Source organism: Myotis davidii, unplaced genomic scaffold, assembly GCF_000327345.1.
Source record: "Myotis davidii unplaced genomic scaffold, ASM32734v1 scaffold1115, whole genome shotgun sequence".
NCBI lineage: Eukaryota > Metazoa > Chordata > Mammalia > Chiroptera > Vespertilionidae > Myotis > Myotis davidii.
Genome location: NW_006287910.1, coordinates 835,921 through 848,786, shown reverse-complemented (window position 1 = coordinate 848,786; position 12,866 = coordinate 835,921). Strand labels below are relative to the sequence as shown.

The 12,866-nt window shown below is 41.6% G+C and overlaps 1 protein-coding gene across 4 annotated transcripts in view; it reads right to left on the bottom strand.

Annotated features, from left to right (window-relative positions):
- Window positions 1–6: 6 nt before the first annotated feature.
- Window positions 7–12,866, bottom strand: part of BFAR (bifunctional apoptosis regulator) — a 26,852-nt gene continuing 13,992 nt past the window's right edge. For all 4 annotated transcript variants that reach the window (XM_006759676.2, XM_006759677.2, XM_006759675.2 and 1 more), the window contains 6 exons: window positions 12,304–12,508; window positions 11,439–11,608; window positions 8,831–8,975; window positions 3,920–4,093; window positions 2,010–2,212; window positions 7–284 (listed from right to left, as the gene is read on the bottom strand). In XM_006759676.2, coding sequence (XP_006759739.1) covers window positions 92–284; window positions 2,010–2,212; window positions 3,920–4,093; window positions 8,831–8,975; window positions 11,439–11,608; window positions 12,304–12,508 — 1,090 coding nt within the window. In that variant the 3' untranslated portion in view covers window positions 7–91. The remainder of the gene's footprint in view (window positions 285–2,009; window positions 2,213–3,919; window positions 4,094–8,830; window positions 8,976–11,438; window positions 11,609–12,303; window positions 12,509–12,866) is intronic.

Here is a 12,866-nt window from a genome sequence, read left to right as displayed (position 1 = left end):
AAGTTGTGCGCTCCCAACCCCTCTTCACTCAAGCATCAAAGCTCAGACGTCAGGGAGGCTGGAGGAGTCCCTCAGACGTGGGCAGTGCCACTCAAAAAACTTGGGTTTCCAGCCGTCGGACTTCCTTGACCACAAGATCAATGTTAATAATTGGGTTAAAGTACAGGGCCCAGTAAAATAAACAGTTGCAAACAAACTGAGGAATGAGGGGCCAGAACATGGCCACAAAAAGCCCCTGTGTTGATACTTTCCAAAAATGGCTCCACATCCTCTGAGGCACAGTCCTGAAAAAGAAGAGAAGCATCTGAGAGGTGGAATAGTGCTGGCAATTCTAAAGGCAGCACCACAGTGCTCAGGCTCTGGCTGTCTCCAGTGCAGAGTCAGGTGGCCTGGCTGCAGAGACCTTGTTTTCTGTCCCCACTGCCTGAGACACAGCGTTGCGTGACTAATCCGTCTTCAGCTCCCAGGACACAGTCGAAGGTGCTTCCCCAGGGCACTATCTACACCAGGTGAGGCATCCCCATTTCAGCCCCAACTCCACCTGCTTCATCGCTGTGTCTCATTTGTATATATTTAATATACATATTTTCTCTGCGAGGTTGTAGACCTTCAGAGTAAAGACTGTCTTCGTTACCAAAAGATCTGCAGTGCCAAGAAGAAAGCCAGGGGCAGAGAAGGGACTCAATTAACTGTACATGAAGAAAGGAGTTCACTGAATTGAAATAAATGAGGGAGATTCTTGTCAGGTTCTCAGAATTATTTATAAGGCTGCTCCTTATTGATGAAGCCAAGACTTGTGAGTTATATAGGGTATTTCAGAGTTCAAGCATACTTCTGCCTGACAAGCAGCCATTCCCTTTCTTCTAACAACACCTTCTATGTTTTTCTTTGGGGTGCCTCCCTCCGTATTCTTTTCCATGTGGTCTGGGTGGGGCTGAAGCCGTTGGGGGGGGGGGCGGTGGATGAGTACATGCTCTGAGGCTGGACAAGGAGAGACCTATATACCCCTGCACCAAGTGATGGGTTCAGGTGAGCACGTGACCCAGGCTGGGCCAATCAGAGTAAAGGCACGTGAGCCCTGGGACTCATGAGTACTATAGGGGAAGAAGTGCCTTCCTTCCACAAGGTGCTAAGCTGCTCCCATCTACGCCTGGAGTGACCCAAGGCCCCCACTTAAAGAGAGCTGCCTAAGGCTGAACAGGAAAGAGCAGAGTCAGTTCGGATGGTAGCATTTAGGTCTCTGCATTCAGCTATGTGGGAAGCCTTAACTGGGTATTTCGCTTTTTAGGAAAGCCAATTTAGATTGGTTTCTGTCACTTCACTTGCAACCAAGAGTACTAAGTCAGTGACCGTCTAGTCCAATTCTCATTTTAGGCATTAATCTAAAGCCCTTGTTACTGTTCCAGTGGCAGCAGAGCAGGATTAGAACTCATGCCCACAGGATTTCTCACCAGATCTCTTTATGCTTTACGATAATGGTGTTTGTTTGTTTTTTTTAATATATATTTTATTGATTTTTTACAGAGAGGGAGAGAGAGAGATAGAGAATTAGAAACATGGATCAGCTGCCTCCTGCACATCCCCCACTGGGGAAGTGCCCACAACCTAGGTACATGCCTTTGACAGGAATCAAACCCGGGACCTTTCAGTCCGCAGGCCGACGCTCTATCCACTGAGCCAAACCGGTTTCGGCATGTTTTTTTTTTTAAATAAAGAACCTTCATTTTCCCACTTGTTTATCCCCTAATTATTAAAATCTTTCATGTACAGCCTCCACTCCCAGGAATTATATGGTAGGGTATGTGGGATAAGATATATCGAGAAACACTTCAACAATGAGCACCATGAAAACCTCTCCACCCTGCTACCACAGAGTAACTTTTCCTATTTGCTGCTTAAGTAGATGTTTCAAAACCAGAACACGACGAGTCTTTGTGTCTAAGTAATACTTTAGACATCTTTTCCAGTCCCCATTGCTCCAACCATATCCAATATAAAAACACACTTACTTCAGTTCACTTCTTGACCAGATCCTCCAAAAGGAGAATAATTCCAGAACTGACAGTAACATGGCATTGACGATGAGAAACCGAGATGTCCAATAATGGACTTCCAGCCAGTCCCAAGCAAATTCAGCAATCAGCTGGTACGGAAGGAAGGAGTATTTGACAAGGAATTCTCTCCACTGCTTCCATGTGGGCTCTCTAAGATCCTTTAAAAATAACACACAAATAAAAATTCCAAAAATTATGAAGATTGACTTTTATACAAAATATAATACTGTAGTTATTCCAGTGAGTTTTACATTTATTAAAACACACACACACACACACACACACACACACACACCTCCATCAACTCGCCTTGTAATAATTAATCTTACATTGCCTAAATATTACCAAAGAGGTTGAACTGAGATGCTTGTTACATAATTCTGGAAGTTCAGAAACAAAATAAATTCTAATCATGAGTTATAAAAAATGGGGTTGATATAAATTGAAATTAACCAGTTTTATAATTTCATCATCACTGCATGTGTACCTCAATTTCCTAAATTCAACATCTTAGCTGTGGTAGAAAGTTAACAAGTCATGGAAAAATTTAACACAAACCTTGGAAAAATAATTTTTGGGAAAATAAAAACTTTGATTACAGATATTAGCAGATAATTAACAAAAGTATTTAAATAATTCATAGGCATCCAGAAGTTAATGGAAGTTCAGCAAGACTGTGCAATGAGTATTCCAAGAAACAAGTTAGCCTGAGGCACAGGCAGGGGTTGCTGGGGCTTGTTAAAATGGAAAGGTCAGATGGGTTTCTAAGCTCCAGTCCAGCAAGGGCAGGTACCCGCTGGAAAGTGGGTAGAGAAACATTGTGCAAAGGGGCTCATCAGCAGGTTTTGAACGATATCTAAGACTGAAGTCAGGTAGGAGACTTGCCTAAAATGTTTTAAAAAGGATATTAGGAGATTTAGGAATTCTATTTCAACATTTGTGGGTGTGGATCATAAATGACAATTCCTATATCCATGTGACTTTTTGATGTAAACAGATCAGAGGGATTTCCCCAAGAGCAGCAATGCAAAGGACAATATACCCTCAAAAAACCAACTAGACAGAAGAAATCACCTCGTCAATGGGATCCACCAATAACTCTGAAGGATCCATGGGTCAAACTGAAGAAACAAGAGCCATGATGGGCAACCATTTCAGGTTAGAAGAGGACTCCTATCAGTGAGCTGGACGCTGCCTGACTTATGGCCAATAGGACAAATACTATCCCTGTCTGTGGTAACACAAGTAATCATTCATCCTTTGGGGATCCTATTGAAAGACAGATTACCAAGCTAGCAGACTCACAAATCTAACCCTCGGGCAATCTGGACCTATCCTATCTTGTATAATAAAAGAAATGCTGGTTTTCCCCCCTAAACATTTCAAGTCCAGAGGGTAGCCCCTCTTGCTATGCAATATGGGAAACAAAATAGGCTTCTTGGGGTGGAAAAGGTCCTTTTTTAAAAAATCCTCAGCCGAAGTTATTTTTTCCATTAATTTTTTAGAGAGAGTGGAGGGGAGGGATGTGGAGGAGAGAGAGAAAGAAAACATCGATCTGAGAGAGACACATCTATTGGTTGTTCCTGCAGGCACCCTGACCCTGGATCAAGCCTGCAACGTAGGTGCCCTTGTCTGGGAATTGAGCCCTTGACCCTTTGGTTCTCGTGGGCTTATGCTCCCACCACTTAGCCACACCAGCCAGGGCAAAAGTCCCTTCTTTATTTTCTTTTGCAGGGGATCTCCTTGCAAAATCCAAATGAAAGGTGGAGTTGTTTACTCTTCATGACAAGCTACAGCCATGTCTCCAGTTCTGCACCACACTGAGAAATGGTGGAATAATTTCATTCAAGACACTGCAGACCTACCAGAAGTTTGGTGAAGATGTCCTCCTCAGAGCTGTCTTCTTGCAGAGGACAGATAGTGTGGATGAAGGGTAGGAAGGTGTCTGTGTAGTCAAACAGGTAGAGGTACAGCAGACCAAGTCTGGGGGAACTCCTGAGGGCATACAGCAGGAACAGGGACCTGCCTGGGTTCACAGCCTGCAGAAAATAGTGAGCACAAGGTCATGGTACAACCATGGCAGCCAGTCCCCACCTATGCTCTGTCTGCAACCTCACGCCCCTTGCCATCAGCCATTTTTTGCATGGTTTGCATAAACAATGAATGAATGAATGGAGAGAAGAGGCTAAGTTATATAAAGATCCAACCTCTCTCCACAGCTAGGGAAGGGAGGGGGGATGAGAAGCATACTCCGAGGCACTACTATTAGAACACAACCTTTTTAGAAAGCAATTCTGCAAATTGTATCACTCCTTTAAAAAAAATATATATTTTATTGATTTCAGAGAGGAAGGGAGATAGAGAGAGAGAAACATCAACGATGAGAGAGAATCACTGGTCAGCTGCCTCTTGCATGTCCCCTACTGGAAAATAAGCCCACAACCTGGGCATGTGCCCTTGACTGGAATTGAACCTGAGACCCTTCAGTCCACAGGCTGTCCCTCTATCTACTGAGCCAAAGAGCAAGGGCCAAAGTGCATCACTCTTTTTAAAAAAAAATTTTTTTTTTTTATTGATTTCAGAGAGGAAGGAAGAGGGAGAGAGAGAGATAGAAACATCAATGATTAGAGAGAATTATGGGTCGGCTGCCTCCAACACGCCCCCTACAGGGAATTGAGCCGGCAACCCGGGCAAGTACCCTTGACTGGAATCGAACCTGAGACCCTTCAGTTCTCAGGCCAATGCTGTATCCACTGAGCCAAACCGGCCAGGGCAAAGTGCATCACTCTTAAAAATGTTTTAATTTAACCAATTTATTAGTAGGCACTACTTAACAAACATAGTCTGAAGTGAAGAAGGTCTTATGTACAAAATGCTTATGTATGACAGAGAAAAATAAAATATGCAACCTGAGTAATAAAGTTCCAGTAGATATTTAACCATTGAAAAATGAATATGAAAAGTTTTGGAGAATGCTCATGAACAATGGTAGGTGAAAAAAATACTCAAAGATGTGTAGCAATCTGATCTCAATGGTATCTGCACCATGAAAGCAAGGCCTTGTTCAGGGCTGAGATCCTTTTCCTAGTGGAGCACCTGGGTCACACCACTTGTCAATAAACATTTGCGGAATGAATACACACAAAAGAACTGTTTAAACTATGCACGGAAAATTTTCTAGAATAAAACAGAGCAAAATGCAATGTTAACTCTATCTGAATCTCCGGTAGGATTATGACAATTTATTTTCATTTTTACTTTTGTAAACTTTGCTACAATGAAGTGTACTCATATTTTTCCTGATTGTAAAAGTAACTAAAAAAAGTCAACTTACTTTATGCTACCAAGAATCAAACAAAACGGGCAAAAGATATGAATGGACACATCACCAAAGAAAATGTAAGGATGGCAAATAAGCATATTAACGCTAGGTCGACCAGTCATTATGACGTGCACTGACCACCAGGGGGCAGATGCTCAATGCAGGAGCTGTTCCCTGGTAGTCAGTGCGCTTCCACAGCCAACCTCCCGCGACCCCTCATCCCCCACCAAGAGGCCCTGATTGCCAGCTAGGTCAAGGGACTCTCCCTGTGTATAAATTCATGCACTGGGCCTCTAGTGCTTTAATAAATTCTCAGGATTAGGGGTGTGGGGAGCGTGTGAAGGGGGAACAGATGAAATAAGAATGGTCATGAGTCAATACATGTTGAATTTGCATATGAATAAACTCTTCCCTCTATTTTTGTTTATACATAAAGTTTTATATAGTAAAAGATTACTTTAAAAAGAAACAACTTGTGAAATGGCTGATTCCAGATTTGGGTACGGAAAGGTACCAGAGTAATTTGAACATCTTGGCAGTGAGAAAGGAAAAGTATCAAAGACTAATGAGGTCATGTTAAAAGGATTCACTAGCAAGCACATTATTCTTCAATTCAAAAGTTAAATTTAAAAAACAAACTCAGAAAATAATTTGAGGAGCCTCCTCCTCAAAAAAGATGGAACAATATGAGCATCAATTAGTATAATTACTGAAATGTATTCAAACATATCAAGAATGTTAAAATCTTCAGTTAATGTTCCTAAAGAAAGAAATTGGTCACCTTGGAGATTAACAGGGAGTCAAATCATTCTTCTGAAACTGCTAAATAAAGGGAAAGAATCAAACAATCTGACTTTCTGGTCTAAACTGTTCTTAGGGTAATCAAAATGGTTGTTGAGGGAAATCCCCCCCCCCTTTTTTTTCCAGATGTATTTCAGCTAACAAATGAAGAAAAATGAGCTCTGGCCAGGTGGCTCAGTTGGTTGGTACTTCGTCCCATATAACAAAAGATTTCAGTTTGATTCCTGGTTAGGGACATACGTAGGTTGCTGGTTCAGTCCCAGTCGGGGCAACGAATCTCAATCTCTCTCTCTCTCTCCCTCTCTCTCTCTAAAAAAAAATCTCAAAAATGATATCCTTAATGAGGATAAAAAAAAAAAAGAAGAAATGAGAGAATTACAGTATCGCCATTTTGCAACCCTTAATGAACAATGAATCTAAGCCAGGGGTCCTCAAACTACGGCCTGCAGGCCACATGCAAATACAAATATTGTATTTGTTCCCTTTTTGTTTTTTTACTTCAAAATAAGATATGTGCAGTGTGCATAGGAATTTGTTCATAGTTTTTTTTTAAACTATAGTCTGGCCCTCCAACGGTCTGAGGGACAGTGAACTGGCACCCTGTTTAAAAAGTTTGAGGACCCCTGAATTCTAAACAATAAATGGTCACAGTGGCTGTAACCATAGAAAAGAGACAACTGAACATTATAAATATTACTAGAGGCCCGATGCATGAAATTTGTGCATGGGTAGGGTCCCTAGGCCTGGCCAGCGATCAGGGCCGATCTTCTGCAGCTGCCAGCATCTGGCCCCTACCCCCGCTACCAGTCGTCCTCTGTGTGTGGGGCAACTGATAGGGTGATCCTGACCCCGCTCACTTACACCCACCTTGGCCTGGCGCCACCCACGTCCACCGCCACCCACCCCTGGTTCCCTGTTCCCTATCGGGCGTTCAGAGCCTGCTGGCTGTGGGGGAGAGGCTGAGAGATTGGCTGGCAGGCCCCAATCAGGGACTCAGGGCCTGGGGGCTGGGGGCAGCTTCTGCTTTACGGGTCTGCCCCCTGATGGTCAAAGCATGTCATAGCAACCAGTTGGTCCGCTGTCCGGTCATTTTGCATTTTATATATATATATATATGCCTCTTAATGGAAGAAAACACCATTACCTATGAGGTAGTCTTGCCAAATATGAAACTGAAACCAAAGGAAGCTCTAGATCAGTGGTTCTCAACCTTCCTAATGCCGCGACCCTTTACTACAGTTCCTCATGTTGTGGTGACCCCCAATTTCATTGTTATAAATTGAACATAATTAAAGCATAGTGATTAATCACAAAAACAATATGTAATTATATATGTGTTTTCCGATGGTCTTAGGTGACCCCTGTGAAAGAATCATTCGACCCCTAAAGGGGTCGCGACCCATAGGTTGAGAACTGCTGTTCTAGATCAAACTACTAGAGTACAGGATATGTAAGGGACAAAGGAACCTATTGGGTGACAACACAGAAAGACAACCAGCAAAATTCAAGATGTGGGAAAACTACAGGACAAGTTATTTGGTTTCTTCAACAAATAAATACAGAGTAACAAAAACAAGGAGGAGGACCTATAGACTAAGAGACTTAGGAGACATAACAACCAAAAGTGGACTTTGTTTGGACCCTGTTTGGAACAAACCTACTGGGGGAAAAAAATGATGTGGGATATTTGAATACTGACAAGTGATAATATATAGAGAATTATTTTAGGGGGTACAATGGTGGTATTTTAATTATTTTTTTTCAGGCTTCATCTTGTTTTATTCTTTTCCCCCCCTTTTATAATTGAATTTATTGGAGTGATAATGGTTAATAAAATTATATAGGTTTCAGGCGTACAATTCTATACTACATCATCTGTATATTGTACTGTGTATTCAACTCCCCAAATCAAGTCTTTAAAGGACTCCTTAAGGGATAAATCTTCTCAGATTTTCAAAATAATCTTTAGGTGGGGGTATTATTGAAATAAACATGGCCCTGGTATGGACAGATGGCAGTTTTTTTTTTTTATCCTGCTTTTGGGTATGTTTGAAATTTCTCATACTAATAGTTTCTAGAAAAATCTGACTTCTAAAAATAACTTTGTGTCCTAACTTAGGTGAGACATAGACATATATGGGAATACTTTAATCTAAAGTATTGTTTCCAAACGTTTTTTCATTATTACCCCTTAAGAAGCCCATAAAGGACATTATTTTTCATGAACTCCCCCAGCCCACGCCCATGAATTGTTAATACCACATAAACATATACAGTTAATACAGAAATGAGAATAATCTCAGTGTACACCAACAGGAAAATGCATACATTGTCACAAACTTGTGCAATGGAAAACTGCCCACAAAGAAAACGAATGAACGGGAGCCACAGAGATAAACACCACTTGCAGAAGGACAGGCTCAGTTCACGCCTCTTAGGTTAAGGTTAAAAACCTTTAGAACAATGCTCCTAGTGCTTTGCTGTAGGAGTGTGGGACCTATAGAGAGGGTGGGAGGCAGGGCTTCAATCATATCTGTGATGTTTTAAGCAGTGGGCATGCAGGTGATTTATGTTCTCTATACTTTTTTTTTTTGTTGTTGTTGTTGTTAGTTTTTTCTATACTTTTTTCAATTAAAAAAAATAAAGAATTCACCTTATATTCCCAGAGATTTTGGGGGGGCTTCACGCCTAGTGCTTTGACACGCTCCAATTCCATGAGGATGGCCCTTCTGTGGCTGCTGTTTTCTATGGTATACGGTGCCCTTGAAAATTCTTCCTCTGTTAAAGTTAAAAGCAATCTGTGGTGGAGAGGGTGACAGGAGAATTTTTTTGAGGTTGTGTACTGGAAGGAAACTTTCCACAGAGTTACATCTTATCAACACAAATACTTTAGCCTTGAGGTAAGGTAAGATACCTAATAAGTAAAATACCACTAATAACACCAAACAATTGACTGCTTACTATTTGCCAATGACTATGTGAAAATACTTTCATAAATCATCACTGATCCATTTAACAATTCTGTAGGGTAAGTGGCCTTATGCCCATTTTGTGGATGAGAAAACTGGCTCAGAGAACTAAAGTGACCTACCCAAGCCACACCCAGGCCTGCTTTGCTCCTAACCTTTGATCTTTCAGCTATGCACTCTGATCTCTCACATATTACTCTGTTTTTTATTTTTCCTTTTTTCTAAACATCAAAAGTGGGACAATTTTATTTATTTATTTATTTATTTATTTGATTGGGGGGAGAGGGAGAGAAACAGAGAGACAGCCACGTGAGAGAGAAACACTGATTGGTTGCTTCCTGTAGGTGCCCCAACTGGGGATCAAACCCACAACCTGGGTATGTGCCTTGACCTGGAATCGAATCTGACACTTTCTGGTGTATGGGACAACGGACGCTCCAACCAACTGAGCCACACTGGCCAGGGCTTGCTCTGTTTTTTAAAATTGTGTGTGCATAGAAAAAAAGGTTGGGAAGAAAGCCAATAAAACATTATGACATTAGAGGTAGTTGTTTCGGGGTAGTGATTTAATAAAAATAATTGTAGATGTCTTATCTGTTCCCTTTCATCAGAAAACACAAATCCACCTGCACAGCGATTCACTGTTAGAAACTCCCTTGCACATTGGCAGGTGAGCCCCACACCACTGTTGGAGGACTGTGCACGGATGGCCTTTTGTGGGTAATTGGTAATATTTAAGTAGCAGAGATTTACTGCCTTTGATCCAGCAATTCCAGTTTTAGGAATCTGTCCTCTGGAAGAAAGGCAGTTATGCAAAGATATGTTGTAGTAACTAGAATTTTTTTTTAAAACCACAATTCTGGGCTGGGGGAGGGGGCACACTAACTTTTACACAGAAAATCCCCCAGACAATTACAGTGGGAGCATTCTGTTTCCACAAAAGAGAATCAAATATTGGAAGTTCAGTTCAGGGAGGAAAGTGACTGGGGTGGGAAGTGGGACAGTCAGGCAGCCTGGCAGTGAGCGGACTCCAGGTCTGAAACAAGCAGCTCCTCTCAGCACTGCATGGTGTCTAAGTAACGTCCCTACACAGTCCCTCCAAGGAAGGGGGATCCCAGCGAAGATGGACAGTGCTCTGGAAGGGCAGGGGCTTGTTGATGGGCAGAAGCAGGCCTCCTCAGAGCAACTTCTCAGTTCCTCATACTAATGCGTTCCTCCAGGTACTTGCTACAATGTTGTGTGAAACTGTCTATACAAGGAAAAAGGAAATGATCCAAATATTTTTTGGTAGAGATCAATTAAATAGACTCTAGCACAGTGGTTGCCAACCTTTCGGACCTCACGGACCATCAGTGGTCTGAGGACCACCAGTTGGCAACCGCTGCTCTAGCATATATACATACATTTGTCTATATGTATATGTACACAAATATGTAAATATAGACACAGGCCTATTTAGTACACCGTATTTTCAGTTTAAAACAGTTTGACAGTTCCTCAAAAAGTTAAACACACACTTATGACCCAGCAATTGCACTCCAAGAGTACTGAAATATATGTCCACACAAAAACTTGTACACAAATGATCACAGCGGAATTGTTCATAATAGGCCCAGACTGGAATCAACCCAAATGTCCATCAACTAAAGAATGGATAAATAAAATGTGGTATAGTCACATAGTGGAATATTATTTAGCCATAAAAATGAATGCTACAACTTGGATGAACCCTTAAAACATGATATGAAAAAGCCAGACATAAAAGGCCACATATTGTATAATTCCATTTATATGAAATACTCTGAATAGGCAAAGTAGAATGGTGGTACATAGGGCAGAGTGATGGGGGAAACAAGGATTGAGCTTTCTTTTTGGGGGTGATGAAAATGTTCTAAAACTAGAACATTATCATATCTTTGAATACATTAGAAACCACTGACTGCCCTAACCAGTTTGGCTTGGTGGATAGAGCGTTGGCCTGCAGACTGAGGGGTCCCAGATTTGATTCTGGTCAAGGGCAAGTACTTTGGTTGCGGGCACATCCCCAGTTGGGGGTGTGCAGAAGGCAGCTGATTGATGTTTCTCTCTCATCGATGTTTCTAGCTTTCTATCCCTCTCCTTTCCTCTCTGTAAAAAATGAGTAAGATATATTTAAAAAAGAAACAAAAATAACAAAAAAAGCCCAACCCACTGACTATACACTTTAAATGGTGAATTTTCGGGTATGTAAATATGCCTCAATAAAGCTGTTTTTAAAAATGTCAGTGATGTGTCAAAGATTTTGCTCCTCACCTTCCATTTACTCTTTCAGCTAAAAACCTGTCTCTGTAGAGAGAGGCCCAAGGGCCCAGCTGCTCCAGCCAGAGGACAACTTCTTCCGCTGTCCATTTGGCCACAGCCTTGTGGACCAGGAGGTCATGCTCAGATTCCCTGCTGCTCCAGTGATACACGAGCAGGACCACCTGGGGAAAAGTGACAGGGAGTTTAAGACACAGAAAAGTTAGAGGTGCCAGTTTCTAAACATGTGAATGTGGGGCAGGGAAGGGGAGAGGCTGAGCTTGAAGGGAATTATGCCAAGTCTGTACACAGAAGCAGGGCAAGGCCAGTGCCAGAAAGCGGGGGTGCACAACTCTTGGCAGGCTCAGCTCTCTGCTGATTGTTGGGTCGTAAGGGAACAGACAGGAGCGGGAGGGACGCTTCACAGGGTGCCTGGAACATCGAACCCATGACCCCATCAACTTGGCCAACATGACTAACTCATGTGCTTTTTCTATTGAAAAATTTATAACATATAGATTTCTGTAGCATGGAACTTAAATAAAGGAAACAGTCTTTACATTGGGAGTTAGTAAAAGGCTGTGCTCAGGACACTATCAAGGCAGACATGGTCTCATATTCCAGTTCTGACACCTATTTCCTCATCTCTAAAATGGGAGGAAGATGAAATGAGAGAAAGCTAACATTTACTGGGTTCTGACTATTATGTTGTCGACTTGAGTAAGCAACATCCTCAAAGACTCATACAACCCAGCAGATTTCAATGAATGCACTGAATTACCACAAACAGCTATGTCATCAATCATTTAGGTTATTTAAACAAAACTGATTTCAGTAGAAACCCTGGGAGGTGGGGACAGTGAAAAAGTTATAAACTTACTGCCACACCAGTTAAAGCTGAGAGCACTCCTGAAAAGAATCCCCCTCCTCTCTGCTGATTCACTCGGCCTGCGTTGGGAGCTAAAGAAATCTGATCATTCCCATATTTCTGAAAGGCTGCAAGGCTCTGGACTATGTCATTATTCTGCTGAACGTCTTCCAATCGCATCCTAACGGCATCAGGAAATAACTTTTCAATGGCATCCCTATGGAGAACAGAAACAAATCACAACAGAATTGTTTTACTAAATATACTTACAATATCTAAAAGCCAAAACAATACTGTCAACATTTAATAATATGCAAGTACTCTAGTACTTTTGAGACAGCAAAAAAATGGGAAATGACCCATTTTTAGGGGACATATTAGGAAAAGAGCTAAATAAAACACAGTATATTCATATAATGGAACACTACATAGTTTTAAAAATGAATTTACTGGATATCACTGTTTATCAAGATGGATAAATTTAAGACATACATATTGTTGAATGAAATCAGTAAACTTTAGAACTATACAGACAGAATACCACTGATATGAGAAAGTGTTTGCATTTCTTATTG